Genomic DNA, 27,961 nt, shown 5'->3' with positions numbered 1-27,961 from the left:
GGTTGGGTAGGGGGGGGTAGAGGAGGGTAAAAGAGTAGAGCCGGGGGAGGATCGGACTGCAGCCCACGGGCCATAGCCATACATTGTATCCCTCCCGTTTTGCCTGGTTACCTTCTCCACCTTCTTAGGCCCTTTCACCAGCTCATGGCGCTTGGGAATTGTTCCTCCGTCACAACCCATCTTTAGAGGAACTACAGATCACGACTGTAAACAGAAAGGCTTCCGCTTCCGGTCCCTATGACCGCCATCACGTGACCTCACATCCAGCGCAGAGTTCCGCGTCACGCGCTTTAAGAAGATCACATGATGCAGAGGCTGTGCAACAGGTGGGCGGCGCTCGCTGAACAATGCGTGTAGAGAAAGTGCCCCGGGGTTGTGTAGGGATAGTAGACTGGGGATATGTAGGATGATGGCTATGGTGATGTGTAGGGATAGTGGACTGGGGATATGTAGGATGATGGCTGTGGTGATGTGTAGGGATAGTGGACTGGGGATATGTAGGATGATGGCTGTGGTGATGTGTAGGGATAGTGGACTGGGGATATGTAGGATGATGGCTATGGTGATGTGTATGGATAGTGGACTGGGGATATGTAGGGTGATGGTTGTGGTGATGTATATGGATAGTGGACTGGGGATATGTAGGATGATGGCTGTGGTGATGTGTAGGGATAGTGGACTGGGGCTGTGTAGGATGATGGTTGTGGTGATGTATATGGATAGTGGACTGGGGATATGTAGGGTGATGGCTATGGTGATGTGTAGGGATAGTGGACTGGGGATATGTAGGATGATGGCTGTGGTGATGTGTATGGATAGTGGACTGGGGATATGTAGGATGATGGCTGTGGTGATGTATATGGATAGTGGACTGGGGATATGTAGGGTGATGGCTGTGGTGATGTGTAGGGATAGTGGACTGGGGCTGTGTAGGATGATGGTTGTGGTGATGTATATGGATAGTGGACTGGGGATATGTAGGGTGATGGTTGTGGTGATGTGTATGGATAGTGGACTGGGGATATGTAGGATGATGGTTGTGGTGATGTGTAGGGATAGTGGACTGGGGATATGTAGGGTGATGGCTGTGGTGATGTGTAGGGATAGTGCACTGGGGATATGTAGGATGATGTTTGTGGTGATGTATATGGATAGTGGACTGGGGATATGTAGGATGATGGCTGTGGTGATGTGTATGGATAGTGGACTGGGGATATGTAGGATGATGGCTGTGGTGATGTGTAGGGATAGTGGACTGGGGATATGTAGGATGATGGTTGTGGTGATGTATATGGATAGTGGACTGGGGATATGTAGGGTGATGGCTGTGGTGATGTGTAGGGATAGTGGACTGGGGATATGCAGGGTGATGGCTATGGTGATGTGTAGGGATAGTGGACTGGGGATATGTAGGATGATGGCTGTGGTGATGTATATGGGTAGTGGACTGGGGATATGTAGGATGATGGCTGTGGTGATGTATATGGATAGTGGACTGGGGATATGTAGGATGATGGCTGTAGTGATGTATATGGATAGTGGACTGGGGATATGTAGGGTGATGGCTGTGGTGATGTGTAGGGATAGTGGACTGGGGATATGCAGGGTGATGTGTAGGGATAGTGGACTGGGGATATGTAGGATGATGGCTGTGGTGATGTGTAGGGATAGTGGACTGGGGATATGTAGGATGATGGTTGTGGTGATGTATATGGATAGTGGACTGGGGATATGTAGGATGATGGTTGTGGTGATGTATAGGGATAGTGGACTGGGATTATGTAGGATGATGGCTGTGGCGATGTGTAGGGATAGTGGACTGGGGATATGTAGGATGATGGCTGTGGTGATGTATATGGATAGTGGACTGGGGATATGTAGGATGATGGCTGTGGTGATGTATGTGGATAGTGGACTGGGGATATGTAGGGTGATGGCTGTAGTGATGTGTAGGGATAGTGGACTGGGGATATGCAGGGTGATGTGTAGGGATAGTGGACTGGGGATATGTAGGATGATGGCTGTGGTGATGTGTAGGGATAGTGGACTGGGGATATGTAGGATGATGGTTGTGGTGATGTGTATGGATAGTGGACTGGGGATATGTAGGATGATGGTTGTGGTGATGTGTATGGATAGTGGACTGGGGTTATGTAGGATGATGGCTGTGGCGATGTGTAGGGATAGTGGACTGGGGATATGTAGGATGATGGCTGTGGTGATTTGTAGGGATAGTAGACTGGGGATATATAGGATGATGGCTGTGGCGATGTGTAGGGATAGTGGACTGGGGATATGTAGGATGATGGCTGTGGTGATGTATATGGATAGTGGACTGGGGATATGTAGGATGATGGCTGTGGTGATGTATATGGATAGTGGACTGGGGATATGTAGGGTGATGGCTGTAGTGATGTGTAGGGATAGTGGACTGGGGATATGCAGGGTGATGTGTAGGGATAGTGGACTGGGGATATGTAGGATGATGGCTGTGGTGATGTGTAGGGATAGTGGACTGGGGATATGTAGGATGATGGTTGTGGTGATGTGTATGGATAGTGGACTGAGGATATGTAGGATGATGGTTGTGGTGATGTGTATGGATAGTGGACTGAGGATATGTAGGATGATGGTTGTGGTGATGTATATGGATAGTGGACTGGGGATATGTAGGATGATGGTTGTGGTGATGTGTAGGGATAGTGGACTGGGGATATGTAGGATGATGGCTGTGGTGATTTGTAGGGATAGTAGACTGGGGATATATAGGATGATGGCTGTGGCGATGTGTAAGGATAGTGGACTGGGGATATGTAGGATGATGGCTGTGGTGATGTGTAGGGATAGTGGACTGGGGATATGTAGGATGATGGCTGTGGTGATGTGTAGGGATTAGAGATGAGCGAACATACTCATCCGAGCATAAGCGTACTCGAAACTGCTCGTTGCTCGGACGAATACTTCGCCCGCTCGAGAAAATGGCATCTCCCGCCGTTTTGCTTTTTGGCGGCCAGAAACAGAGCCAATCACAAGCCAGGAGACTCTGCACTCCACCCAGCATGACGTGGTACCCTTACACGTCGATAGCAGTGGTTGGCTGGCCAGATCAGGTGATCTGCTCGGATCATTCTGTGTCTGGATGCCGCTAGGGAGAGAGCTGCTGCTGGTCAGGGAAAGCGTTAGGGTGTTCTATTAGAATAGTGTTAGGCAGGAGTGATTCTACAAGAACCCAACAGCCCTTCTTAGGGCCACAATAACGTTTTATTTTCCTTTTTTTTGGTTTGCTTGTGGCTGGGCTTGCTGCTATTAGTAGTGCAGCTAGTACCATTTTGTGAGTAATTTGCAGGGAGACTTGTGTTTAGCTCTTAGTGACACGCATATCCACCTCAAACACCGAAGTGGGACAATTTATTAGGGGTTTGATTTGAATTACGCCGAGTCTGCTGATTTATTTATTTTTACGTTTATTTCTTTTTAGAACTCACATTAATCTGCCAAAGCAGTGTGCTTTGAGTGTGGGCTAGAAAATAGCCATAGGAGAACCCCAACGGCGTATTTAGGCCTACAATAGTGTTATATTTTCCTTTTTTTTGGTTTGCTTGTGCTGGGCTTGCTGGCATTAGTAGTGCAGCTAGTACCATATTGTGAGTAATTTGCAGGGAGACTTGCGACCGTTGTCTTTAGCTCTTAGTGACACACATATCCACCTCAAACACCGAAGTGGGACAATTTATTAGGGGTTTGATTTGAATTAGGAACAGTCTGCTGATTTATTTATTTTTTACGTTTATTTATCTTATAACTCAAAGTCATCTGGCACAGCACAAAATCCAGTTGTGTGCTGTCAGTATAGGTTAGAAACTAGCCATAGCAATAGGATAGCATCGTTTTGTTTTAAAAAAAAAAAACACAAAAAAAAAAAATTTTAAGTTTACACTTTAATTTTGAAAATGTTTAACCCGAGGGCTAGGGGTAGAGGACGAGGGCGTGGACGTGGGCGTCCAACTACTGCAGGGGTCAGAGGCCGTGGTCCTGGGCGGGGTGAGACACCACCTGCTGATGAGGGAGCAGGGGAACGCTGCAGAGCTACACTCCCGAGCTTCATCATGTCTCAAGGTGGTAGAGCACTGTTGAGGCCAGAACAGTGCGAAGAGGTGATGTCGTGGATTGCGGACAATGCTTCTAGCCATTTGTCCACCAGTCAGTCTTCCACGCAGTCCACCCATGTCACCGAAATCAGCACTCCTCCAGCTCCTCCACCTCAGCCTCCTTCCCCCCAGTCTGCCCTCTCCCAGCAAAATTTGGCATTTGAACCGGCATACTCTGAGGAACTGTTTTCTGGACCCTTCCCACAGTCACAAACCACTTGTCCGGTTGCTGCTGAGCAATTTTCCAATGCCCAGGTTTTCCACCAGTCACAGTCTGTGGGTGATGATGACATTATTGACGTAGTGGAAGAAGTGTGTAAAGAGGTGTCGGACGATGAGGAGACACGGTTGTCAGACAGTGGTGAAGTTGTTGTCAGGGAAGGAAGTCCGAGGGGGGAGCAGACTGAGGGATCGGAGGATGATGAGGTGACAGACCCAAGCTGGGTTGATAGGCCAGGTGAACACAGTGCTTCTGAGACGGAGGCGAGTCCTATAGCAGAACAGGTTGGAAGAGGCAGTGGTGGGGCCAGACGGAGAGGCAGGGCCAGAGCTGGTGCATCAGCGCCAAATGTTGCCCGTAGTCAAGCTCCCGTGGCGTTCAGCTCTCCATACCCCAGATGCTGGAGCGCAAAAGGAAGTATAGCGCAACCCACCCACACGCTCAAGCCCTCAACGTCCACATCTCCAAGTTGCTTAGCCTGGAGATGCTGCCCTATAGGCTGGTAGAGACCGAGGCCTTTCGAAACCTCATGGCAGCGGCCGTCCCTCGGTATTCGGTCCCCAGCCGCCACTACTTTCCCGATGTGCCGTCCCAGCCCTGCACAAGCACGTGTCAGAGAGCATCATCCGTGCCCTGACCAACGCCGTTTCTGACAAGGTCCACCTGAGCACGGACACGTGGACGAGTGCTGCCGGGCAGGGCCACTATATATCGCTGACGGCACATTGGGTTAACTTGGTGGAGGCTGGGACCGAGTCTGACCCTGGGGCTGCTCATATACTGCCGACGCCGAGGATTGCGGGGCCTACCTCGGTCCAGGTCTCAAAGGCCTACTATGCCTCCTCCTCTTCCCACCCCTCCTCCACCTCCTCCTCTGAATTACCATCCATGGGCATGGCGCCATCAGTCGGTAGCTCTAGGCACAGCAGCAGTGCCGTCGCTAAGCGACAGCAGGTGGTTCTCAAACTGCTGAGCCTAGGCGATAAAAGGCACACTGCCCAAAAGCTATTACAGGGCATCACGGCGCAGACTGATCTGTGACTGGCACCGCTGAACCTGAAGCCAGGCATGGTTGTGTGTGACAACGGCCGTAACCTGGTGGCGGCTCTGCAACTCAGCAGACTGACACATGTGCCATGCCTGGCCCATGTGTTAAATCTCATAGTTCAGCGTTTCCTCAAGACATACCACAATCTGTCTGATTTGCTCACAATGCGCCGCATCTGTGCGCATTTCAGGAAGTCCAGCACAGATGCTGCCACTCTCAGGGCAGCGCAGCGCCGCCTCCAACTGCCCGCTCACCGACTGTTGTGCGACGTGCCCACGAGGTGTAATTCAACATTAACCATGTTATCCAGAGTTTACCAGCAGCGCCGAGCGATTGTAGACTGCCAGATGTCAACTTCCACCAGAACTGGTAGTCAGGTCAGTCGGCTTCCTCAAGTCTACAATGAGGAGTGGACGTGGATGTCTGATATCTGTCAGGTGCTGAGTAACTTCGAGGAGTCAACACAGATGGTCAGTGGCGATGCCGCCATCATCAGCCTCACCATCCCGCTGCTTGGCCTGTTGAAAAACTCTCTGATCAGCATGAAGTCGGAAGCTTTGCGCTCGTCACAAGAGACGGGGGAAGAAGATTCCCTTGTTGATAACCAAAGCACCCTTAGGTCTGTTTCTCAGCGCATATCGGAGGAGGAGAATGTTGGCGAGACAGAAGAGGGGACCATTGTTCAGTCCTTCACTGTTCAGCGTGTATGGGCAGAAGGAGAGGAGTTGGAGGAGGAGGAAATGGGCAGTCAGGCCAGTGAGGGGAGTGAATTCTTACGCGTTGGGACTCTAGCGCATATGGCAGATTTCATGCTAGGCTGCCCATCCCATAACCCTCGCATTCAAAGAATTTATTCCAGCACCGATTACTGGGTATTCACTCTCCTGGACCCACGGTACAAGCAAAATCTTTCCACTCTCATCCCTGGAGAGGAAAGGAGTGTGAGAATGCATGAATACCAGCAGGCCCTGGTGCACAAGCTGAAACAGTATTTCCCTTCTGACAGCGCTAGCGGCAGAGGGCGTACTTCTGCGGGACAAGTGGCGAGGGAGAGTAGGTGAGCAGGCAGCTTTTCCAGCACTGGCAGGGGTACGCTTTACAAGGCCTTTGCCAGTTATATGTCACCCCAGCAAGACACTGTCACCTGTCCCCAGTCTCTGCAGAGTAGGGCTGATCTTTACAAAAGATGGTGAGGGAGTACGTAGCTGACCATACCATCGTCCTAAAGGATCACACAGCTCCCTACAACTACTGGGTTTCAAAGCTGGACATGTGGTACGAACTGGCGCTGTACGCCTTGGAGGTTCTTGCCTGCCCTGCCGCTAGCGTGTTGTCTGGGCGGGTTTTCAGTGCAGCTGGTGGCATCATCACGATAAGCGTACACGCCTGTCTACTGACAGGCTGACGCTTATCAAGATGAATAAAGCCTGGATTTCTCCTGATTTTCATTCTCCACCAGGTGAAAGAAGCTCAACCTGAATGTATGCACTCCTCCTCCTCATTGTCCTCCTTCTCCTCCTCTTTGTACACTTAAGCATAGGAAACTGGCTATTTTTTGCCAGGGCCAACTGGCTCTAGCTATAGTACTTTATGCATTTAATTTTTCTGGAGGGCCACCTACCCGGTCCTCTGTTTTAAGCAATTTTTGGGAGTGCCACATACAGGCACTCAATCTATTTAATTTTTCTGGAGGACCACCTACCTGCTCCTCTGGTTTGAAAACTTTTTTGGACTGCCACATACAGGCACTATCCAAATTAAATTGTCTCCATAGCAGCCTCCACATGTCGTCTTTTTAGCTGGCTCCACACGGTGTCTCCATTGCTACCTCCACACGTCATCGCCATAGCTGCCTCCAAAAGTCATCCATATAGCTGCCTCCATACATGGTCTCCTTATCAAACGAACTGTGTCAGGCAGAATTTTGGGTTGTTTTTATGGCTTCCACATCAAACTTGTTAACTTTGTCGCCACCCTGCTGTGTAATCCACAAAATATACTGGCAAACTTTTATCATTTACTGATATTATTTCAGCGCTTCTTGCGCATCTGTTTACATTCCCCTCACCCGCCATATCCTAAACTTATAAGAACGCTACTACACTTGATCTTATACAAAAGGTTCTTAGAAGTGCTGTTTGGGGAGTTGCCTAGAGACAGGGGCTTGGATTGGCGAAAGCTCGCCTGGCAGCGGAGCGCCAGCTCCATCTCAAGATCCAACTAACATAGTTTTAACTGCAGCACCTTTAATCTACTACTAGTTCACTGCCTCCATACATCGTCCCCTTATCAAACGAGCTGTGTCAGGCAGAATTTTCAGGTGTTTCACCAGATACTTAGTGGAACTCGGCCCATCTGTCGCCGCCATGCTGGAGACCTGAAGTTGCAATCATAGCAGCGCAATATGGATGTCCCATACTGTCGCTCTTAATCATGGAAGCATTTCCGTAAAAACTATTAAAAATAGAACCACTATGCTATTCCATTATTCCTAGGTGAAATATTCAAACGACCCGGCCTGCTTTGAAAATTATAATTTTTTCAAAGTAAACGCTTCTGGCCCCCAGGCCCATTTTGGGTGGGGAGGAGCCGAGAGACAGGGGCTTGGACAGGCGAAATCTCGCCTGGCAGTGGACCGCCAGCTCCATCCCAAGATTAGGCAGCCTCAGAGGCATCCATGCATGCTGCCCCTGCTGTTTCCTGTCCATTTTGCCTCCACGATCCTCCACAGCGTCCACCAATGTCTCATTTCAACTCTCTATACCCCAGACGCTGGAGCACGAGAGGATATGCAGCACATCATCCCCTTATCAAACGAGCTGTGTCAGGCAGAATTTTCAGGTGTTTCACCAGATACATAGTGGAACTCGCCCCATCTGTCGCCGCCATGCTGGAGACCTGAAGTTGCAATCATAGCAGCGCAATATGAATGCCCCATACTGTCGCTCTTAATCATGGAAGTCGTCTCCATGGCTGCCTCCACATGTCGTCCCCTTATCAAAAGAGCTGTGTCAGGCTCATTTTTCGGGTGTTTCACCAGATACGTTATGGAACTTGGTCACTATGTTGCCACCATGCTGTGTTATCGACTAAATATACCGTCAACCTTTTGTTCACATAGGAAATCATTTCACCTCCTTTGGTGAAACCTGAGTCCATTTAGGGTATGTCGCCATGATACTCTCTAGCCTGCCACTGCTGCCTCTGCATGCCGTCCCCTAGAGTGTCAGGGTCAATTATTGCATGTTTTAGATGCTATCTAGCCTCATTCGGTCACTCTGTCATGGCCATGCTTTTGCCCATAATTTTTGCATAATGGTGCGATTAAGCAGCCTCAGAGGCATCCATGCATGCTGCCCCTGCTGTTTCCTGTCCATTTCCGTGGTGTTTCCATCCTTTTCTGAGGTTCCCAGGTGTTTGGCCAAGCTTCCCTGTGCAGAGCCTTGGTCCCCTTGAAAAATGCTCGAGTCTCCCATTGACTTCAATGGGGCTCGTTATTCGAGACGAGCACTCGAGCATCGGGAAAAGTTCGTCTCGAATAACGAGTACCCGAGCATTTTAGTGCTCGCTCATCTCTAGTAGAGATAGTGGACTGGGGATATGTAGGGTGATGGCTGTGGTGATGTGTAGGGATAGTGGACTGGGGATATATAGGGTGATGGCTGTGGTGATGTGTAGGGATAATGGACTGGGGATATGTAGGATGATGGCTGTGGTGATGTGTAGGGAACTCATTGTCATGTTCAAGAAACCAGTCTGAGATTATTCCAGCTTTATGACATGGCGCATTGTTTTGCTAAAAGGAGCCATCAGATGTTGGGTACATTGTGGTCATAAAGGGATGGACATGGTCAACAACAATACTCAGGTAGGCTGTGGCGTTGCAAAGATGCTCAATTGGTACCCAGGGGCCCAAAGAGTGCCAAGAAAATATTCCCCACACCATGACAGCACCACCACCAGCCTGAACCGTTGATACAAGACAGGATGGATCCATGCTTTCATGTTGTTGACGCCAAATTCTGACCCTACCATCCGAATGTCGCAGCAGAAATCGAGACTCATCAGACCAGGCAATGTTTTTCCAATATTCTACTGTCCAATTTCGATGAGCTTGTGCAAATTGTAGCCTCAGTTTCCTGTTCTTAGCTGAAAGGAGTGGCACCCGGTGTGGCCTTCTGCTGCTGTAGCCCATCTGCCTCAAAGTTCGACGTACTGTGTGTTCAGAGATGCTCTTCTGCCTACCTTGGTTGTAACGGTTGGCGATGTGAGTCACTGTTACCTTTCTATCAGCTCGAACCAGTCTGCCCATTCTCCTCTGACCTCTGGCATCAACAAGGCATTTCCGCCCACAGAACTGCCGCTCACTGGATGTTTTTTCTTTTTCGGATCATTCTCTGTAAACCCTAGAGATGGTTGTGCGTGAAAATCCCAGTAGATCAGCAGTTTCTGAAATACTCAGACCAGCCCTTCTGGCACCAACAACCATGCCACGTTCAAAGGCACTCAAATCACCTTTCTTCCCCATGCTGATGCTCGGTTTGAACTGCAGGAGTTTGTCTTGACCATGTCTACATGCCTAAATGCACTGAGTTGCCGCCATGTGATTGGCTGATTAGAAATTAAGTGTTAACGAGCAGTTGGACAGGTGTACCTAATAAAGTGGCTGGTGAGTGTATATGGATAGTGTACTGGGGATATGTAGGACGATGGCTACGGTGATGTGTAGGGATAGTGGACAGAGGATATGTAGGATGATGGATGTGGTGATGTGTAGGGATAGTGGACTGGGGATATGTAGGATGATGGTTGTGGTGATGTATATGGGTGGTGGACTGGGGATATGTAGGATGATGGCTGTGGTGATGTATATGGATAGTGGACTGGGGATATGTAGGATGATGGCTGTGGTGATGTGTATGGATAGTGGACTGGGGATATGTAGAATGATGGATGTGGATGCATTTCAAATAACTTTTATTTTGCCCCCACTTTTGTGCTCCTTTACAGCTCCTCCCTCCCTAAATGATGTCAGCTCACCAGGCTGTGACCTCTGTGAAGGAGCAGGAAGGAGGCTCTGCAGCACAGACACGTCACATGTTGATTTTTGAAATGCATCAAAACCAAAGCCCATCCCCTAGACTACACAAAGAATTCTGAAAGAGTGCAAGGTAAATTATAACACACAATTATATTGTAATGCAAATGCTTAGAGAAGGCAGAAAGGCGTGCTTCAGGTCCTGGTGCATGGTGGAGAGAACACATAGGCTGAACCCTCTCCATAGCCAGTAAGTCTTTGCTGCATATCGCTAGTCTTTTGTTATCCCGTCGATAGCCGCAGGTAAAGCTGCCGGCGGCTTCAAAAGGATGGACGCTGCCATGACATCATTGGGGAACGGCAATCGGTCAACATGACAGCCTCGGATCTTCCAAAGACCCGAGGCTGTCTTGTTTTAACCCATTCATTACAATGAGCGATCAGCACTGCCATACTACAGTATGGCAGTATATGGGAATTTTCCTCCTCATTCATTATAATGTGCTGTTTGCACATTGTAATGAATGGGTTAAAACAAGACCTCTGTCATGGCGACGGATTGCCGCTCCCCAATGACGTGACGCGGAGTGACGATCCGTGGCAAGATGGCGGTGCATGGTTGTTCGCGGGTGTTACCGGTAAGTTTTTGCTGCGATATGCAGCAAAGACTTTCCAGTTATGGAGAAGGTTTGGCCCGGGACCTGGCTTGCGCCTTACGCGTACAGCGCAAGTTGTGAAGGGGTTAACAGGGGATCAGCCAAGGATAAGGCCTCTCCAGTAAGCCAAGGCTCCATCTTCCTGATGGTGGTGAGGCTTCAGCTGCCTGAAATAGTATTGCGCTGTTAAAGGAAATCTACCACCAGGATGAAGGATTGTAAACCAAGCACACTGACATACTGGTGAGTGGCCCTCTGGCAGGTTCTGGTTTTCTTTTAGCTTCTTAGGACCTTGTTTTTACAATGAAAAGGTTTCACAAATTATGCAAATGAGCCCCCGGGGCTCCAGACTATATAAATGTCAATGGTGCTTGGAGCCCCGAAGGCTCATCTGCATAATTTGTAAAACCTTTTTTTCTTAAAAGCAAAGGCATACAAAGCTACAAGAAGAGCATCTTCTGCCAGACGGGGCAAACACCAGTATGTCAGTGTGCTTGGTTTACAATCCTTTATCCTGGTGATAGATTTCCTTTAACAGCGACTGGCTTGAGGCTTGACCGATCACTGGCCGAGCACTAGGATTTATCAGGGCTTGTACATATACCATAAGACTGGCAGCAGGATATGGACATAGTATTAGTACATAGTAATAGTAGATAGTACTATATATACTGTATATACTTACTACTATAAGTATATGCCAAGGCGCCTAATTATACCACAAGAAAAATGGGAAAACTTATTAACTGGAGTATAAGCCCAGGGAGGGAAATACAGACGCTACTCATTATTGTAATGTCCCCAGCAGAGCCCCTGTTTAATGTAATATCCACAGAAGAGCCCCCCTTTAATGGAATGTCCACTGCAGAACCCCTCTTAAATAAAACATCCCCTACAGAACCCCCCATTAATGTAATGTCCCCTGGATAGCCCCACTCTAATGTAATGCCCCTGCAGAGCCCCCCTTTAATGTACTGTATTTTTCGGATGATAAGGCGCATGTTCCTGGTGGCTGCTTGGGTTAGAAGGGGGTCCTGGAGCGTGGTTTGGATGCCGAGCGGAGAGGTCCCAAAGAGAGCCTGCTCTGCCACCAGCTCTGGTAAAGCGTCTCTCCACAGCAGTGACCCGGCGACTGTAAGCACCCCGAGTGTATTCCTACATGAGCAATACCCCAAATAGCCGCGGATCCTATTCGGCACCATCCTCCCCAAGCAGCAGCAAGGACACAGGGAGATGACATCGGCTTGGGAAAGCGCCACTGAGTGCGAAACGGCCCCATTGCCAAGGCTTGCTTCTCCCTGCATGTGATTTTATGCTTCTTCACCTGAATAAAGGACATTACACTTTTCTAACAAGTGGGTGAGTGCCGTTACTTTCTTCTACGTGTTGCTTATGGACTTTTATGTTTATTAACTGAGCACCACCGCATGGTCCTGTACGGCGATCTCTGGTTCGAGGATTGGTCTGTGGCTCAATGTGTGTCGAGTGGGGATACTGCTCTGATGGAAGATAGTGCCTGCCAGTTTTCCTTCATGTGAACTTTTGTGTTAGAAGGGGGTCCGTGCACTCGGAAGATGAAGAAGTTGGTTTGCGCTATGGCGCCTGTTGTTCATGACCCACGTGGTCTGCAGTTCCCGCTGGAGATTTCCTGTGAATGTGCCGTTTCCGGTAGCGGGGACCTATGTAAGTAGGGTTCCGCTGCCCTCCTCCGCCTTGCCTCCTCCAGTCACTGCCGAGTCACCCTCTGGTACTGCCGGCCATGCAGGGTCACAGCCGCGGCTCTGGTCTCTTCCTGCTACTGCTCCGATGCACGGAGGGGCACAATGTTGTTATCGCGGTGCCAGGGCACCGCTGTAGGGTATTGTGCCTGTCTACAGTGGGTGCAGGGTATTGGCAGGATATTGCTGGCGTCCCCTTCAATGTAATGTCCCCATGCGGAGTCCCCCTTTAATGGAATTTCTCCTACAAAGCCCCCTTTTAATGAATGTCCCCTGCAGAGCCTCCCCTTTAGTGTAATGTCCTGTGCAGAGCCCCCCTTTAAGGTTATGTCCCCTGCAGAGACCCCCGTTTAATGTAATGTCCCCTGCAGAGACCCCCGTTTAATGTAATGTCCCCTGCAGAGCTCTCCTTTAATGTATTGTAATCCGTAAAAGCCCCCCTTTAATGTAATGTCCCCTAAAGAGCCCCCCCTTTAATGTAATGTTCCCTGCAGAGCCCGCTTTTAATACAATGTCTCCTGCAGAGTCGCCCTTTAATGTAATGTCCATAGCAGGGCCCCTTAAAAAAAAAACCCATGATATACTCACCTTCGGCTTCTTCTCCCCACAGCTCCGTCTTCTTCTTCCCGACCCGCAAACACGCAACTATGACATCACTCAGCCGTGACACCAATAACTTCATAATTCGTATGCGGGGAGAAAAAGGTGAGGATATCATGTTTTTTTTTAAAACATTCACTGGCTGCGACCCAGCAGGGTGTTCCTGCATCGTGGCCAGACAGTATTTTACGAATGGGGAACAGCACTGCCCCAAGATGCCACCCCTTGCATCATGCAGCAGCGCTGCCTCCTGAGGCGATCTGCTCAAGTCGCATCATGGGTGGTATGCCCCTGACTATAGATATAGGAGGGTTTCATAGATGGAGGCTCTGCAGTTCCCTGCTCAGATTGCAGGAAGAGATTATGTAATAGCATTGCAGGTTCAGGTCCACATACCTAATGTGTTATTTTTCTGACTCCCTTGGGTACTTTAACCCTAGGATGTCTGTATGATCCTACCATACACTGCCATACTACAATATGGCAGTATATGGGGATTTTCCTTCTCATTCATTACAATGTGCCGATCGCACATTGTAATCAATGGGTTAAAACAAGACAGCCTCGGGTCTTCGGAAGACCTGAGGCTGTCATGGTGATGGATCGCCGCTCCCCGATGACATTTTTCTGAAGCCGCTGGCAAAGCTGCTCGCACCGACCGCGGGTGTTACCGGTAAGTCTTTGCTGCAGTATGCAGCAAAAACTAACCGGCTATGGAGAGGACTCAGCCCATGAGCCCTCTCCATGCACCTGTACCCGGCATGTGATGTGCTGTTACGTCACATGTCGGTAAGGGGTTTAAAGGGAATTCATATTTCAAAGAACTATGCAATATGACAAACTTGGGAATCATCACACATGGATAACACAGCTCTACTGGCAAACAATGCACTAGAGTAGCAGACTTAAAGCCCCCCTCAGTGGTGTCGGCATGCCTTTACAAAGCGCTAGCCTGAATGCCTAATAATGACTGCTAAAGTGCCTTCTTAATACTACTTGCCCCTATCCCACCTCCTTTCTCCATTGGTTTATGAATTAAAGTACTCAGAAGAAAACATTTTAAATATTATTTTATATTAAATACAGTCAAAATACACATAAAAAGATAAGTCTGTACAAATTTCTGTTTAAAAATACATTTACAGTATAAGGATGTACTCAGCACCTTATTAACCCATTGTTGTGGGATGGATTGACCTTCCTGATGATCATGGTTATGTATACAATTATTTATATAATTTTGTCACCAAAGGATGAGGTTCCATATACCACAGGGCTTGTTCATAGTTTCTAGTAATTACACTTAACCAACATGTGTAACCTAGGTACATCAAATGCAAGAGGGCACATAATGGGAGCAGCACTAGCTGCATCCTCTATTATACATCCCATCTCTAAGGGCATCCATCCATTAGGAAACAATGAAAGAAGAGACTAGGCATAGGGTTTGATGGCAGGAGTAGTGCCATAAAGATGACATTTAGTTTGTTTCTTATTATGGATACCCCCTTAAAAATGTGTATGCCCATGAATACAATTAAAAGGCTGTAATTTCTCTTGGGTACAGATGCCTCCTAAAACTATGAGGCAAATGAGTTTGAGGATATAAAGGCAATATTCATATTGGTAGAAATTGGTTCTCTGTCCATGTTAGTTTTTTTGATAATGGTTGTTGTTTAACCTTGGGTCAGTCATATTTACAATAAATGGTCACCAACTTGCGTCTTGTTTACTGTTTCTTTCATTATTCCACCATTGCCCGGAATAACTGTGTGTAGTTAGACAATTCATTTGTTCTTCGTTGAAGTTCCTGCATGCTGGCTATGTTGGGATACTGAATGGCAGCTGTCTTGGTTGCCATGGCCAAGTTCTTAAGTATACTACAAAGCTCACTGCTCTTGAATAAAATGTCATTACGAGCTTCGTTGGCCTTGACATCTTGGCATAAAAGATCCACCAGTTTCTGTCCAATCATAATGATCAGTTTTCCATGGGTAATGAAGACCTCTGGTGTTTCATTCTTAGTAAGGCTGTCTTCAAAAACACGGATTGCCTTCTGGAGTGCACCAAAGTAAAGGTAACAGTCCTCGGAAAGTGCAATCTTTTTTACTATATCTCTTGATCTGTGGGCCTCTGGTTTGGTTGCAAGACCTGTAGGCTCCTGAAAAAAGAATTAAATATTAAGTTCAATTATACTTTCTTATTTTATTTTTTTTTTAAATTCCCAACCACATTAAAAGGGTCTGTTGCCATAGAAAATGTAGGGGACTGTTAGATGTTGTAGGGATCCGACTGTTGGTCGTCCTCACCATTGCAGATTGCCATGTAATCCTTTGTGGATTAGAATTAAGGGAAATTAGCGGCACTAACTTCAGTGGAACCAAACAACAGGAGACCCTCCGGGTCTAGGCGACACATGTGGGAGTAGGCTCAAGAGATAAATCATCTGGGTGCATGCAGTAAAGCAAAGCTTGTAGTAATAGAAGAAGATGGCACTCACAACGTAAAGGTCCCTTAATGGCATCCATTTAATAAAGTTCAAATTAACTTTCACGTTAGTGAGTGCCATCTTCTTTATTTTGGATTAGTACAAGCCATGTATTCCTTTGTTTCTGTGAGATAAGTATCTCCATGAGCCACTAACATTTGCCGCACCCATTCTGCTATTTAACATAGTTAATTTACTAAAGGTGCACTGAAATCTTAAGTAGAACTGCCTGGGACTTGGACCTTGATTAGTGGGGAAACCCATTTAAGGAGGAAACAGAGGGATACCACTGTCAGTTTAATGGTCACTTGGCTGATCTTGTGGAAACCACACTTACTTTTAAGAAGCTTGTGCCATTTTTTCTTTCAGGGTCATTCCCTAAAGATACCTGGGAATCAGGTCTCAACCATCCTTTCCTCTGAAAATAAATGTGACACAAACATAATTATTTAGAAAAGAAATTATAAAAAGCATATATCTACAGTATATATAAATAAAAAATATTTATTTAACGCCATCATATTCTGCAGTTTACAGATCATGGGATACAAATACAAACACAATAAGACATTACTGAGCCTATTCATTGAAGTAAATGTATACAGTTAATCTATATTGATCTGTTCTTTAGTTTCATTTCATGCTTGCAACGCACTGCCATCTGAATATTAGTGACCTAAATTATGAAAGTTCAGCAAAAAAAATAGTGGTTTACATGTAGTTTAGTGATACACATCAGTTTAATAGGACAGATTTTTACCTTTTCTTCAGGACTTGTCTTATTTTCCAGCTGTTGAATTGGAGAGAAGCCCTGTATTTTCTCAAAGTCTTCTTTTTTCTGTAAAAGCAAAAAAGTACACATAAATACTTTCTAATGTGCCGTTTATCAGTCATTTGCTCCCGAAATGCTGATCATCATGACCATGGTCATTGTGAGAGCATTTATTAGTAAATTCATAAAGAATTCTATATCAATATCTACATACTTAAAAAATAAGAACTTTTAAATTTGAATATTTAACCCCTTAAGGACGCAGGGTTTTTTTTGCTCATTTCTCGCTCTCAACCTTCAAAAATCCATAACTTTTTCATTTTTCCATGTACAGAGCTGTGTGAGGGCTTATTTTGTGCATTACAAATTTTACTTTCCCGTAATGTTATTTATTTTAACATGCAGTGTACTGCAAAGCTGGAAAAAAATTTCAAATGTGGGCTCAGTGTTTACGACTTTGACTGTGCGCTCCAAATAATACTTTGGTTCGGTACGATCGCGGTGATACCAAATTTATACAGGTTTTATTGCGTTTTAAAACATTTTCAAAAATTAAATGAATGTGTACAAAAAAGAAAAAAAAAATTTGCCATCTTCTGACGCTAATAACTTTTTCATACTTTGGGGTACGGAGCTGTGTGAGGTGTAATTTTTTGCTAAATGAGCCGACGTTTTCATTTCTACCATTTTGAGGACCATTTTGATCACTTTTTATTCCATTTTTTATGTGTAAGGTGTAAAAGTCGCATTTTGGATATTTGGGCGCCATTTCCCGTCTCGGAGGTCACCGCCGGCCGCAACCGTTTTATATTTTGATAGATCGGGCATTTTGGACGCGGCGATACCTAGTGTGTTTGTGATTTTTACTGTTTATTATGTTTTATATCAGTTCTAGGGAAAGAGGCGTGATTTGAATTTTTAATATTTTATACATTTTTTTTCTTTCTTTTTTTTTTTTTTTTTTTTCACTATTTCTTAGACCATCTAGGGTACATTAACCCTAGATGGTCAGATTGTTCCTACCATATACTGCAATACTTCTGTATTGCAATATATGGCATTTTTGCAGGTCATTCATTACAATGAGCCACTGGCTCATTGTAACGAATCTGCAGAAGCCATTAAGCCTCGGATGAAACGAAGGCCCGAGGTTACCATGGCAACCGATCGAGTGACGTTCGGGGGAGCGACGATCAGAATAAAGATGGCGTCTTTTAAATGCCGGCGGCGACTTTGCCGGCGGCAACGGAAAGGTTAATAGCCGCGATCGCGATGCAAGCACTGACCGTGGTTATTAGCGGTGGGGGTTTGCTGCAATATGCAACAACGCCCACCCTTGTATGAAGAGGACTCAGCCTGTGAGCCCTCTTCATACATTCCCTGTACCTCTGCACCGTAGAGCTACGGCGCAGATCGTTAAGGGGTTAAAGAGGTATTCCCAATTCAGCAAATTAATGTTATTGTTTGAATAATGAAAAGTTATACAATTTTCCAATATACCTTCTGTATCAATTCCTCACGGTTTTCCCCTTTACTGTCACTTTATAAGGAGTTTCATTGTTTATTTCCAGTGGCCAGAAATCTGACCGTGGTCACACAGCTGCACGGCTCGTTATAACCCGCAGCTCTGATTACTCTCTATGAGACTAAAGAGCTGTGCACCTGTGTGATCACGGTCAGATATCTGGTCACTGGAAATAAACAATGAAATTCCTTATAAAATGACAGTAAACAAGAAAATGGTGTAACTTTTCATTAATCAAACAATAACATCTAATTTGCTGAAATAGGAGCACCCCTTTTACATCCTAACTTTCATTTGTTTTTTTTCTCGCTTCTTTTAAAATGCAGACCCTTACAGATCCTGGCAAAATCTATTGTCATCTGATATTTGGTTTCCGCACTATGCACCTCACTGAATCTGCTCTTGCTTAAGTCAATTATGATTTCCTCACAAGATAAATTAAAAGCTGACTACTCTTTTCTCATTCTTTCTGGATCTCTCTGTAGCATTTGAAACTGCGGATCAGCTCCTGCTCAGGATTCTTCACTCCATTGGCCTGATGAAAGCTGTTGTCCCTTGTTATTCTCACTTTTAGTGATCTATCTCTTCTTCTTGCTGTTAAGGTTTCTCAGGGCCAGTACTAGGTCCTCTCCTGTTTCCCTCTACACTGTCCCTACTGGAGAAACCAATAGCTGATTTGTTTTTCAGCATCTTTATTCTGATGATACCCAATTGTATATTTCTTTATGTAACATAACCCTTGCCTTAGCCTCCTGCACACAGTTCTTTTTACCTCAGGTGCTGTCTTACAGCTCCATGTATTGCTATGGGCTCATGCTACCTGTTGAGGAATCCTCAGCTCCATGTCTGAGCCTAGTGTACGTCAGGAATGTCTTATTCTAATATGGGTTTGGGGCTCAGAAAGTCCCATAGAAGTCAATTGGTTGTACTAGGCCAGTAGTGGTGAACCTATGGCACGGGTGCCAGTGGTGGCACTCAGAGCCCTATTTGTGGGCCCCCAAACCATCCACCCAGTCTCCCAATCCAGATAGGATCATCTAGCAGTCGCAGGCAACTCAAAAAATGTTGCTCTTAGTGTTATTTTAAAGCAACACATTCTTGATTGCTTGTGAGTGCAGGAAGAGGTAGAATATGTGGAAAGGGGCGGATTATCTTTACCGTTCCTGCTGGCCCCATGTTTCTTCCTGTACGGGGGGGGGGGAGCACATCAGGAAACTACAACGATAGTCCAAATTTTCCCCTCATTTTTCAACTGTATTGCTGTCCTAAAGAGGCCGATATGATTGAAAGTTGTGGTAGAACAGGTAGCAATAAATAACTACTTAAATTGGTCTGCTGACACTTTGCAATAAATATGATTATTGAGCTGGCCAATAATCACTTGTTTCCTGGAAAACAAGAATTACACACAGACCAACTTTGTGACAAATCTGACCATAACAGCTGCAGATTGCGGACATAGAAATACAACGATTGTGTGCAGGAGAAATAACTTCAGAACACTAGTGATTGTCTCTCTGCTGTCTCTGACATCATGTCCTCCCTCTACCTGATACTTGATCTTTCTAAAATTGAACTTATCACCTTTCTGCTCTCTACTACATGACCTAACCCTGGGGTCTTTATTTTTGGCTGTGGTATCAACATAACTATGAGGCACTAGGCCCACTGCATTGGGGTTATATTTGACAACCTCTCCTTCACACCTTTTATTGGTGTGGTACAATAATGCTACATGCACCACAAAAACATTTCCAGAATGTGCCAATGGCTTACAATTAAAGCGTCTAAAATCCTTATCGCTCTGATTCACTCTCGTCTCAAATACTGTAACTACGTACTAATTGATTCTCCACATGTTAAACTCTAACCCTCTACCATCTATTCTCATTTTTCAATATAAATTCTACACTGATACCTTAAGTTTGTATGAATTACTGCACTGGTTGCCTCCAAATACAATTCTAATTGATCACCCTCATCCACAAAAATCACCATATTGATGCACCTCCTTACATCTTCTCCCACATCGGTTTACCGCCCTACCTATGCTCTTCGATCTAGCAGCAATTAAAGTATAGTCATGTCACATACAATAACAAACATGCTGTCCTGATTCATGTGAATGCCATGTCAGTGCTCAGGCCTTACTGCCCTAGGCTGATGTCACAACCAGGAAGTCCCCTCTTCAGGAATAGCTGAATATGATTTTATAAGAAGGGATGATAGATATACGAGGCTATATCTCAGGAAAGGAAGATGCCAGAAGCATGAAATGAGTATCGTTGGAATTGTTATCAAAGTCTCTCTCCAGCTGCGCTAAAACAATTTTTTGTCTGTAATTTTACAGTTATGCTTTAAAGAATGCCTGGATTTTTTTATCCTCGTAGATTGAAAACTCTTGCGAGCAGGGCCTTTTGATTCTATTGTTTTTCAACTGGTGACTGTTTTATTATTTATTGTTCTTCCTTATTATTTAGTAAATTAAGATTGAAAATATATAATTATTATTTTGATGTCTGCTATGAAGTTCTATTTTTATACTAGGTGGTCTGCACCTCTCCCAATTAAACAAAGATGATTGACATGGGACAAAAGGAAATATTTACTGTATATGACATTCTACTTTACCCCAATTGAAATCAATTAAGCTGAGCTGCAGCACCAGTCAAAATCACTTTCAATCTTATGATGTTAATTTTTAGCCAATCCTTTTTTTTGGAACTAGTGACATTAAGAACTACAAAGGGGAATGATAAAATGTGAAGGGCCTTTGGAAGTTACCTGGAGGTAGACATATCCATTGTCTTCTACAGCTTTCTGCCTGGAGAGCTGGTGTCTTTCATCCTTCTGCTCAATTGTCTTATTGACACATGACTCCTGAAGGACTTTGCGCAAGGGGACCTGTGGCTTTTTGCCAATGGTATGTTCCTTAATAGGCTTTGGCTTTATCTCTGTTTCAGGCTTCTTGAATAAAAGTTTTCCATTCGCTATAATAATGGACACAAATCTCTTTATGTCATCTGGAATTGTCCTGGCCACCATAACAAACTGGTCAAGGTCATCCGGTATGGTGTGAGGTTTATTAATGACCAAAGCCTGTAAGGACCAGTTGCAAAGGTTTATAGCTTCCTTTTTTTGAGAGAGGGTTTGAAAGGAGACTGTCAGGGTTTGAAGTTGGTTATTAATTCTCATTTGAATGTTTGTGTCTGTTAAGTTGGAAGCATTGACCTTGATGCTTTGGGCAAAGTCTATGAATTGTTCTAATGATAAAATAATGCAATCTACTGCTCTGTGAATGTCCTCCAAGTTTGCCTCCATATTTTCCTGGAGCCTCCATTTGCTGCTAACAAAGATCATAAGGCTCGCTATGGAGCTAGAGACCCGTTCTTGAAGTTCAGTAATCTTTTTGATGGCCACTTCTGGTTCTAGAGTCACTTGGGTTGTATTCTCGTCTGGAAGGGATAACATTAAGGACTCACTGGAAGCATTGGATGAAGTAGACAAGGTGCTGGTGCGACTTTCTGAGCTGGAAACAGACAATCTGTCTTGTTGAAGTCTGTGTAGAGAAGGTTTTGAATTCCTTGGGAGTGGTGGAGGAACATCATATATCCTCTCATTGTACGATTGGTTATTTATCTCAGACTTTGGTGGAGACCCAGCACATGACCCTCTTGGAATGTCATAAACATTTTCCTTGGAATCTACATGCTCCAACCTTTGCATTCCAAAAGTGGATGAGCCTTTCCGTGAGCTCCCATTTTCATGTGGAATAAAGATATCTCGGGATGCTGGGACATCATAAAGACTTTGATTGGCTGTAGATGGTTTATTTTGCTGTGGAGGGACATCATATATTTGACCTGATGCACAGTTGGAATGAACAGGTCCATACCGTGTTGGAGGCACATCATACACCATACCTCTATCTATAGATACCTTCCTACAGCCACCTTTTAAGTTATTTCTTTCAGGAGAAAGTGGGATGTCATAGATCCAATCTGACTTTCGAGGGTTTGGTAGAGTATTGTAATGAGGACTTGTAGGTGGAGTTTCACTTCTATTCTTCTGAAGAGAAATGGTACCTGTCGGGGGGATGTCATACACCTGTAATAGGAACAAAGTAGTGATGAAATGAGATTTATTAGATACATCTCAAGTGTTAAAATATATGGTACATAGTATAATCACCTTGGAAAATAAATGGCCTGCACAGGCAAAATGTATTATACTATAGTCCTTACTTATACAGTTATTTGGAGTACGTGAGCCTAGGCGTTTCAGTTTGCACAGGTATCAATGCAACACTTGGTTAAGAGAAGTTGTCCAGCTGACATGTAATGCTAAATTATTAAAATCATATCGGGAGAATTGTAAAGAAGATGAGAAGGAGATGATATTATGGATAAATGCATGGTGGTATACTTTTAACAGTTTATTAGTAGCAGACGTACATTAGAAGCTTTAGGGGTCTTGATTTTGCTTCTTCCCGGAGTGTCTGGACTGGATGGGATGTCGTAGATTTGTTGGTCAGACGAGTTGAGAAATAGAGAACGTCCATTGACTGGGGATGGAGTGGTACTGCGCTAAAACACAAATACAAACGTATATGTAAAAATGATCCCAAAGAAATATCATGAACATAACAACATAATGTGTGACCAATCATGTAGAAGTAACTTTTAAAAAATTATATATCTATGCTTATTGGTGTCAAGTGGGATGTGAGTTGAGCTTAGTCTACTGAAAGTCTTACTTTTACAAGATGTAATATAGATAATTTTCAAGATACCTGGGAGACTATAGGAACTTTCAGTTTTGAGGGTGGGACGTCATAGACTTCTTGATGAGTGACACTGGTAGCACTTGACGCCCGTGAAGCTCGTGGAAGAGTGAAGAGATGCTGTAGAACACATGAAGTATAAATAACATCTTATATTTAACAGGACAATTCTATGTATGGTTAGAAACTACTTTATCACTTTAAGCAATGATTAATTAAAGGACACCTGTCATCAGGTCTGTGTCACTTGTCCTGTCACCTCTACCTGTTAGAGCAGCTCACAAGGATCCATCCCAGCCTTTATCTAGTCATTTCATACATTAATCATTATAAAATCATCTTTTCTTTATAATGTAATTGAGGCTGGTCACATGGTCAGAGGCAGTGATGTCACCCCTGTTCCCCCTCCCCTCTCCTCCCCCTGCTCATGTCTGTGTGTAGTGTATAGTAAAGCATTGCTAGTGTGTGTGCTGCATCTGCTGACATGCTGCATCCTCTTAATACACAGACATCAGCTACACAAATACCTGACATGTTCTGCTATAACATGGCTGCCTGGAGCTGTTGTATCTCTCCTATACACACACACACACACACACACACACACACAGGCTGCAGGGGGTATGGCCACCAGCACATGGAGCAGCCATTACATTTCAGCAGCTGTCAGTCAAGCACTGGGGGTGTGTCTGTGCCTCCCACTCATGAATAAGGTGGACAGCTTGAATATGATAATGACTCATTGGACATTTCACAGGTCATTTGCATGCCGCTTTAGGACCTCATTGCTTAGGATTACAGGCATGTAGAGGGACAATGAAGGGATAGAGGCAATGCTCTCTAATGGCAGTTTAGGGGGTTATTTTGCATGATGGTTTCTCTTTAAAAATAAAATACTGATGCCCATGAAGAGGCAGAGGAGGGGATGAGTCACAGCACCAAGGTCTCCAATCTCAGCTCTGGCATAACTGCTGCAGAGGGCCCATAAAATGCAGAATTCACATTATGTAATGCCAAGAAACCATGTTATTCCTCATGTATACACACTGAACTAATATGAGGTGCTCACAGTGAAACCAGCAACACTTACTCATAGATCCAGTCACTGTGACTGTGGTATTCATCTTATACTTGTTATCTATGGCCTCCTTCCTTCTAAAATTAACTTTTAAATTATGTTAATGAGACTGAAGGCCTCCTGAGGGTTTTACCAGAGCCCTTCCGTGCTGAAGCTTCACAGGAAGTTACAGTGTGAAAGGAGCACCTACCCCCTCCCCGCGTTTTCTGAAACTTTCTGTGCTACAGTGAGATTACATCAAGCAGAGGAAGGGGGGATTGCTGAGGGAGCAGGTTGAGACAGTCTAACATCCTGTTAAGCTGCAGCACAGAGGGGCTCTGGTAACACCCCCAGGAGCCGTTCCGACACATAATTGTAAAGGTTGATTTTAGAAGGAAAGAGGCCATGCATAACAAATATAAGAAGATTGTTACAGTGCCCGGATCTATGAGTAAGTGTCCCGGTTCATTTTGATGGTAGATTTTCTTTAAATTAATCTTGGAATCAGGAAAATGTTGTCTTATCTGCAAGCAGTGTAACAGAGCTGGAGGAAACTGAGAAGTTTCCTGTAGTTGCATGTAGGTGGCGGTGTTTGACAGCTACCTCCTATGCAGTTATATATGAAAGGCTGTTAGTCACAGATATGACCTTCATAACTCATCTACGGTATATTAAGAGAATAGAGAAAGCATAAATTACAATTTATACTGAAAGTTTTCCTATCAAACTATATCAAATGTACTCAGCTCTATCTATAACATATTTCCTGCAGAATGGACTGCATCTTAAAGGAAACTTACCATGCTGTAGCTACACTGATGCAGGAACATATCTTGGTTAATCCCTGAGCTGAGTATTTTTGCTGAAAAAACAATTATTACATTCAGGACCTTGGGAAAGCTGGATCAGCATGGCTGTCTCAATCAACACTGAGCTTGTGATTACAAATGGAGGTTAGTCAAGCATGACTAATCAACCTGAGCTGGATCACTCATACACAGCAGTAAAGGGGATGGTGCAGTAATTGATTATTATGTCTGGCAGGGAGATGAGTGATTGCATCATCTTCTCCTACAGAGAGAAACTCTCCTGCTAGGAGAAGTGCTGAAGGAGCCATAGAAGGGACAGAGATTCATTATAATAATGTTATATCTGTTTTATCAGCAAAACCACTCAGCATAGGTATTAAACAAGATATGATTCTGCATCAGTGTAGCTACAGCATTCTCAAGGTATGTTTGCTTCATACTGCATCAAATCAAATTGTAGGTTTAGGATAAGGCCGCTTTCACAAGAACGTATGAGTTCTTTAGTGCTGTATTTCCGTAATGTAGGAATTTGTATATATGTGCCATTTTTCATCCATATGTGCACAAAAGTCACTGTATCCGTACCATATCCATATAATAATAATTCCTTTATTTAAATATGGCACAAAGATTACGCAGCTCATACATACGTCCCCCATACGATCGTGTGAATGCAGCCTAAAGATAAATCTCCCCCTATATGATATGCTACCCGTATGAGAACGGTACGGTACGGGAAGCGTACGGCTGTTTTTATGTGTTTGATACAGGACTTCCTGTGATTGATTTCCTTTAAGGAACAGAAGTGATAGACACAGAAGAAATCTATAAATACCATTATTTGCTGACTGACAAAAAACAGGACAGTCTGCAGAATGCATGCTGGATATTCAGTCTATGCAGCCCAGCACTCTGCCTACTGTCCAATACCGGGGACTTCTCCCAGCTGCTGGCAACAGCTGAAAATGTTGAGAGCTTAAACATTTGTGTTCCGCAATATCCCAGAGGGTAAATTAAGGGAAGATAACTTGGGGATCTGTATTTATGGCACTGTACTGCATCTTTCTTTCATTTTCTGTATCTGCAGAATATTGCAGGGACAGGATGCAGTACAACATTCACTAAAACATTGCTGGTCACTACAGTCACAAAGTCATCAAATCTCAAAGTAAATGTTCTGTGAAAGACATCGGAGAAAGTCCTACCAATGAATGGAGCACCAGTCTGCATCCTATGGGCATTAAACATATGGAGCTTTTAAGCTGTTGAAAATGTACCATTCTTTTTTATGAAATGCCTTGAAGAAACCTGTCACCAGAGGGTCTTTTTTTTTTTTTTTTTTTTTTTTTTTAGCAAGGGGCAGGTTTCCACAGTGTAATGTAATCCGAACATGTTTTTTTAAAAAAAAAATCTTTGTTTTATGGTTTTTGAATTAAACTATATTAAATTTTACCTCGCTCCCTGCCAGTTTTTACACGGAAGTCCCAGGCGCACGTGGGTAAATGAGTCCACTCCCCCACCTCCTAGGGAACGCTCATTTTTGTCAGTGTTTGAATCAAGCCTCCCTCCTGCGCCTCTCACTGACTGTAGCAAGCAAATCTCACGCTTGCACGGTCAGCTGCTGAGACTTGCCATGCGCAGACAGCAGCGAAGGCGGGCTGTCCGTTTCCAATCTTTTTGCGCATGGCTAGTAGCAGCAACGTGTGAGATTTGCTTATTGCAAAGGCTTTAAGGGGTAGTCCCATTTCAGCAAATTAATGTTATTGTTTGTATTATAAAAACTTATACCACTTTCCAATATACTTTCTGTATCAATTCCTCATGGTTTTCTAGATCTCTGCTTGCTGTACTTCGATAGAAAGCTTCTATGTTACTTCCAGTGGACAGAAATCTGACCATAGACACACAGGTGCACGGCTCGTTATATCACACAGCTCTGATTACTCTCTGTGATATAACGAGCCGTGCACCTGTGTGATCATGGTCAGATTTCTGTCCACTGGAAGTAACATAGAAGCTTTCTATAGAAGGACAGCAAGCAGAGATCTAGAAAACCGTGAGGAATGGATACAGAAAGTATATTGGAAAGTTGTATAACTTTTTATAATACAAACAATAACATTAACTTGCTGAAATGGGAACACCCCTTTAAACTCAGTATGTTATATTTATTTAGTTTGTACCTTATACATATTAAAATGACTAAATAAGTTCAAGACTTTTTTGCAAGAAGTTTTGCAAAAAAAAAAAGAGTTCCAGCCAAAAAGAGAATACAGCCAAAATACAACCTACGGTCCATTAAAAATAACCTGCGAGGGACATCATGCATTAAGAAGTATTGGATTCATTACAGCCATGTTCTGCCCAATTTTTCACTGTTGTGTGCACGGCCTGGTGTGATACACTGAATTATTTCACTATTAAGGAGTTTACATTTTACAGATCTTCTCTGTTCAGGGTGGAAGGGGATTACATGTTTTCACTTACCTGGCTAGTAGAGCTGTTGGCCTTTTCATAAAAGACTTGAGCAGGAGAACAAATTGGAGTCTGGTAGATGTCCCCAGGTACAGCCTTATGTGTCGCTGTGTTGTTGTATAAGTTATCCATCCTTTCATACATAGACCCGGCCTCAGTCTTGGGTGCAGAAGGCACTTGATAGATGTTTTGTGAAGACTGCTGCCTTCCCAAGGAGTTGTAGTTGGACTGCCCCAGTGGGGAGTCATTTTGGGTTATGGTGAACAGCTGCAACCGGTTGGCTGGAGCAAGACCCTGACGTCCGTGTAAATAGCACCTCCACCAGCCCTCGCTACCGAAGATATTCTGATCCAACACAGTGAGGATGTCTCCCTTTCGGAAAGCGAGTTCATCTGAACATTCTGCCTTGTTGTCGTACAGTGCTTTGGCCAACATGTTCTATATAACAAAGATTACATAGAGATTAGGTCATTTATTGTAATACTGTAGACTTTAGGTTCTCATGCATGGTTTAATCTGCTGCAGCCATAGAAGTTCCTTCTCTATAAAGATCTGTATTATTGTAGTAATCTTTGAACATATGAGGCAGTATTAAAGTAATGATATTTCTATAAATGGGGGACA

At 44.5% G+C, this 27,961-nt stretch overlaps 2 protein-coding genes and 1 long non-coding RNA gene across 8 annotated transcripts in view; 1 reads left to right on the top strand and 2 right to left on the bottom strand.

Moving 5' to 3' along the window:
* The window catches only part of RTF2 (replication termination factor 2), a 35,583-nt gene extending 35,312 nt beyond the window's left edge, over nt 1-271 (bottom strand). For both annotated transcript variants that reach the window (XM_072110691.1, XM_072110692.1), the window contains exon 1: nt 112-271. In XM_072110691.1, the coding sequence (XP_071966792.1) occupies nt 112-180 (69 nt within the window). In that variant the 5' untranslated portion in view covers nt 181-271. The remainder of the gene's footprint in view (nt 1-111) is intronic.
* Nucleotides 252-26,177, top strand: LOC140064127 (uncharacterized). Of its 2 annotated transcripts, XR_011847708.1 has the most exons (4): nt 252-326; nt 10,427-10,587; nt 13,439-13,533; nt 25,950-26,177. It is a non-coding gene; the product is annotated as an uncharacterized lncRNA (long non-coding RNA). The 2 variants fall into 2 exon arrangements; XR_011847707.1 differs by lacking the exon at nt 25,950-26,177 and having other exon boundaries at nt 13,439-14,544.
* Nucleotides 15,100-27,961, bottom strand: part of CASS4 (Cas scaffold protein family member 4) — a 52,988-nt gene continuing 40,126 nt past the window's right edge. For all 4 annotated transcript variants that reach the window (XM_072110687.1, XM_072110689.1, XM_072110686.1 and 1 more), the window contains 7 exons: nt 27,350-27,775; nt 23,006-23,116; nt 22,668-22,799; nt 20,998-22,320; nt 16,677-16,754; nt 16,254-16,334; nt 15,100-15,589 (listed from right to left, as the gene is read on the bottom strand). In XM_072110687.1, coding sequence (XP_071966788.1) covers nt 15,173-15,589; nt 16,254-16,334; nt 16,677-16,754; nt 20,998-22,320; nt 22,668-22,799; nt 23,006-23,116; nt 27,350-27,775 — 2,568 coding nt within the window. In that variant the 3' untranslated portion in view covers nt 15,100-15,172. The remainder of the gene's footprint in view (nt 15,590-16,253; nt 16,335-16,676; nt 16,755-20,997; nt 22,321-22,667; nt 22,800-23,005; nt 23,117-27,349; nt 27,776-27,961) is intronic.

Source organism: Engystomops pustulosus, chromosome 6 (genome assembly GCF_040894005.1).
Source record: "Engystomops pustulosus chromosome 6, aEngPut4.maternal, whole genome shotgun sequence".
NCBI lineage: Eukaryota > Metazoa > Chordata > Amphibia > Anura > Leptodactylidae > Engystomops > Engystomops pustulosus.
Note: the sequence above shows the minus strand (reverse complement) of the source record. Positions and strands in the feature narration are given on the sequence as shown.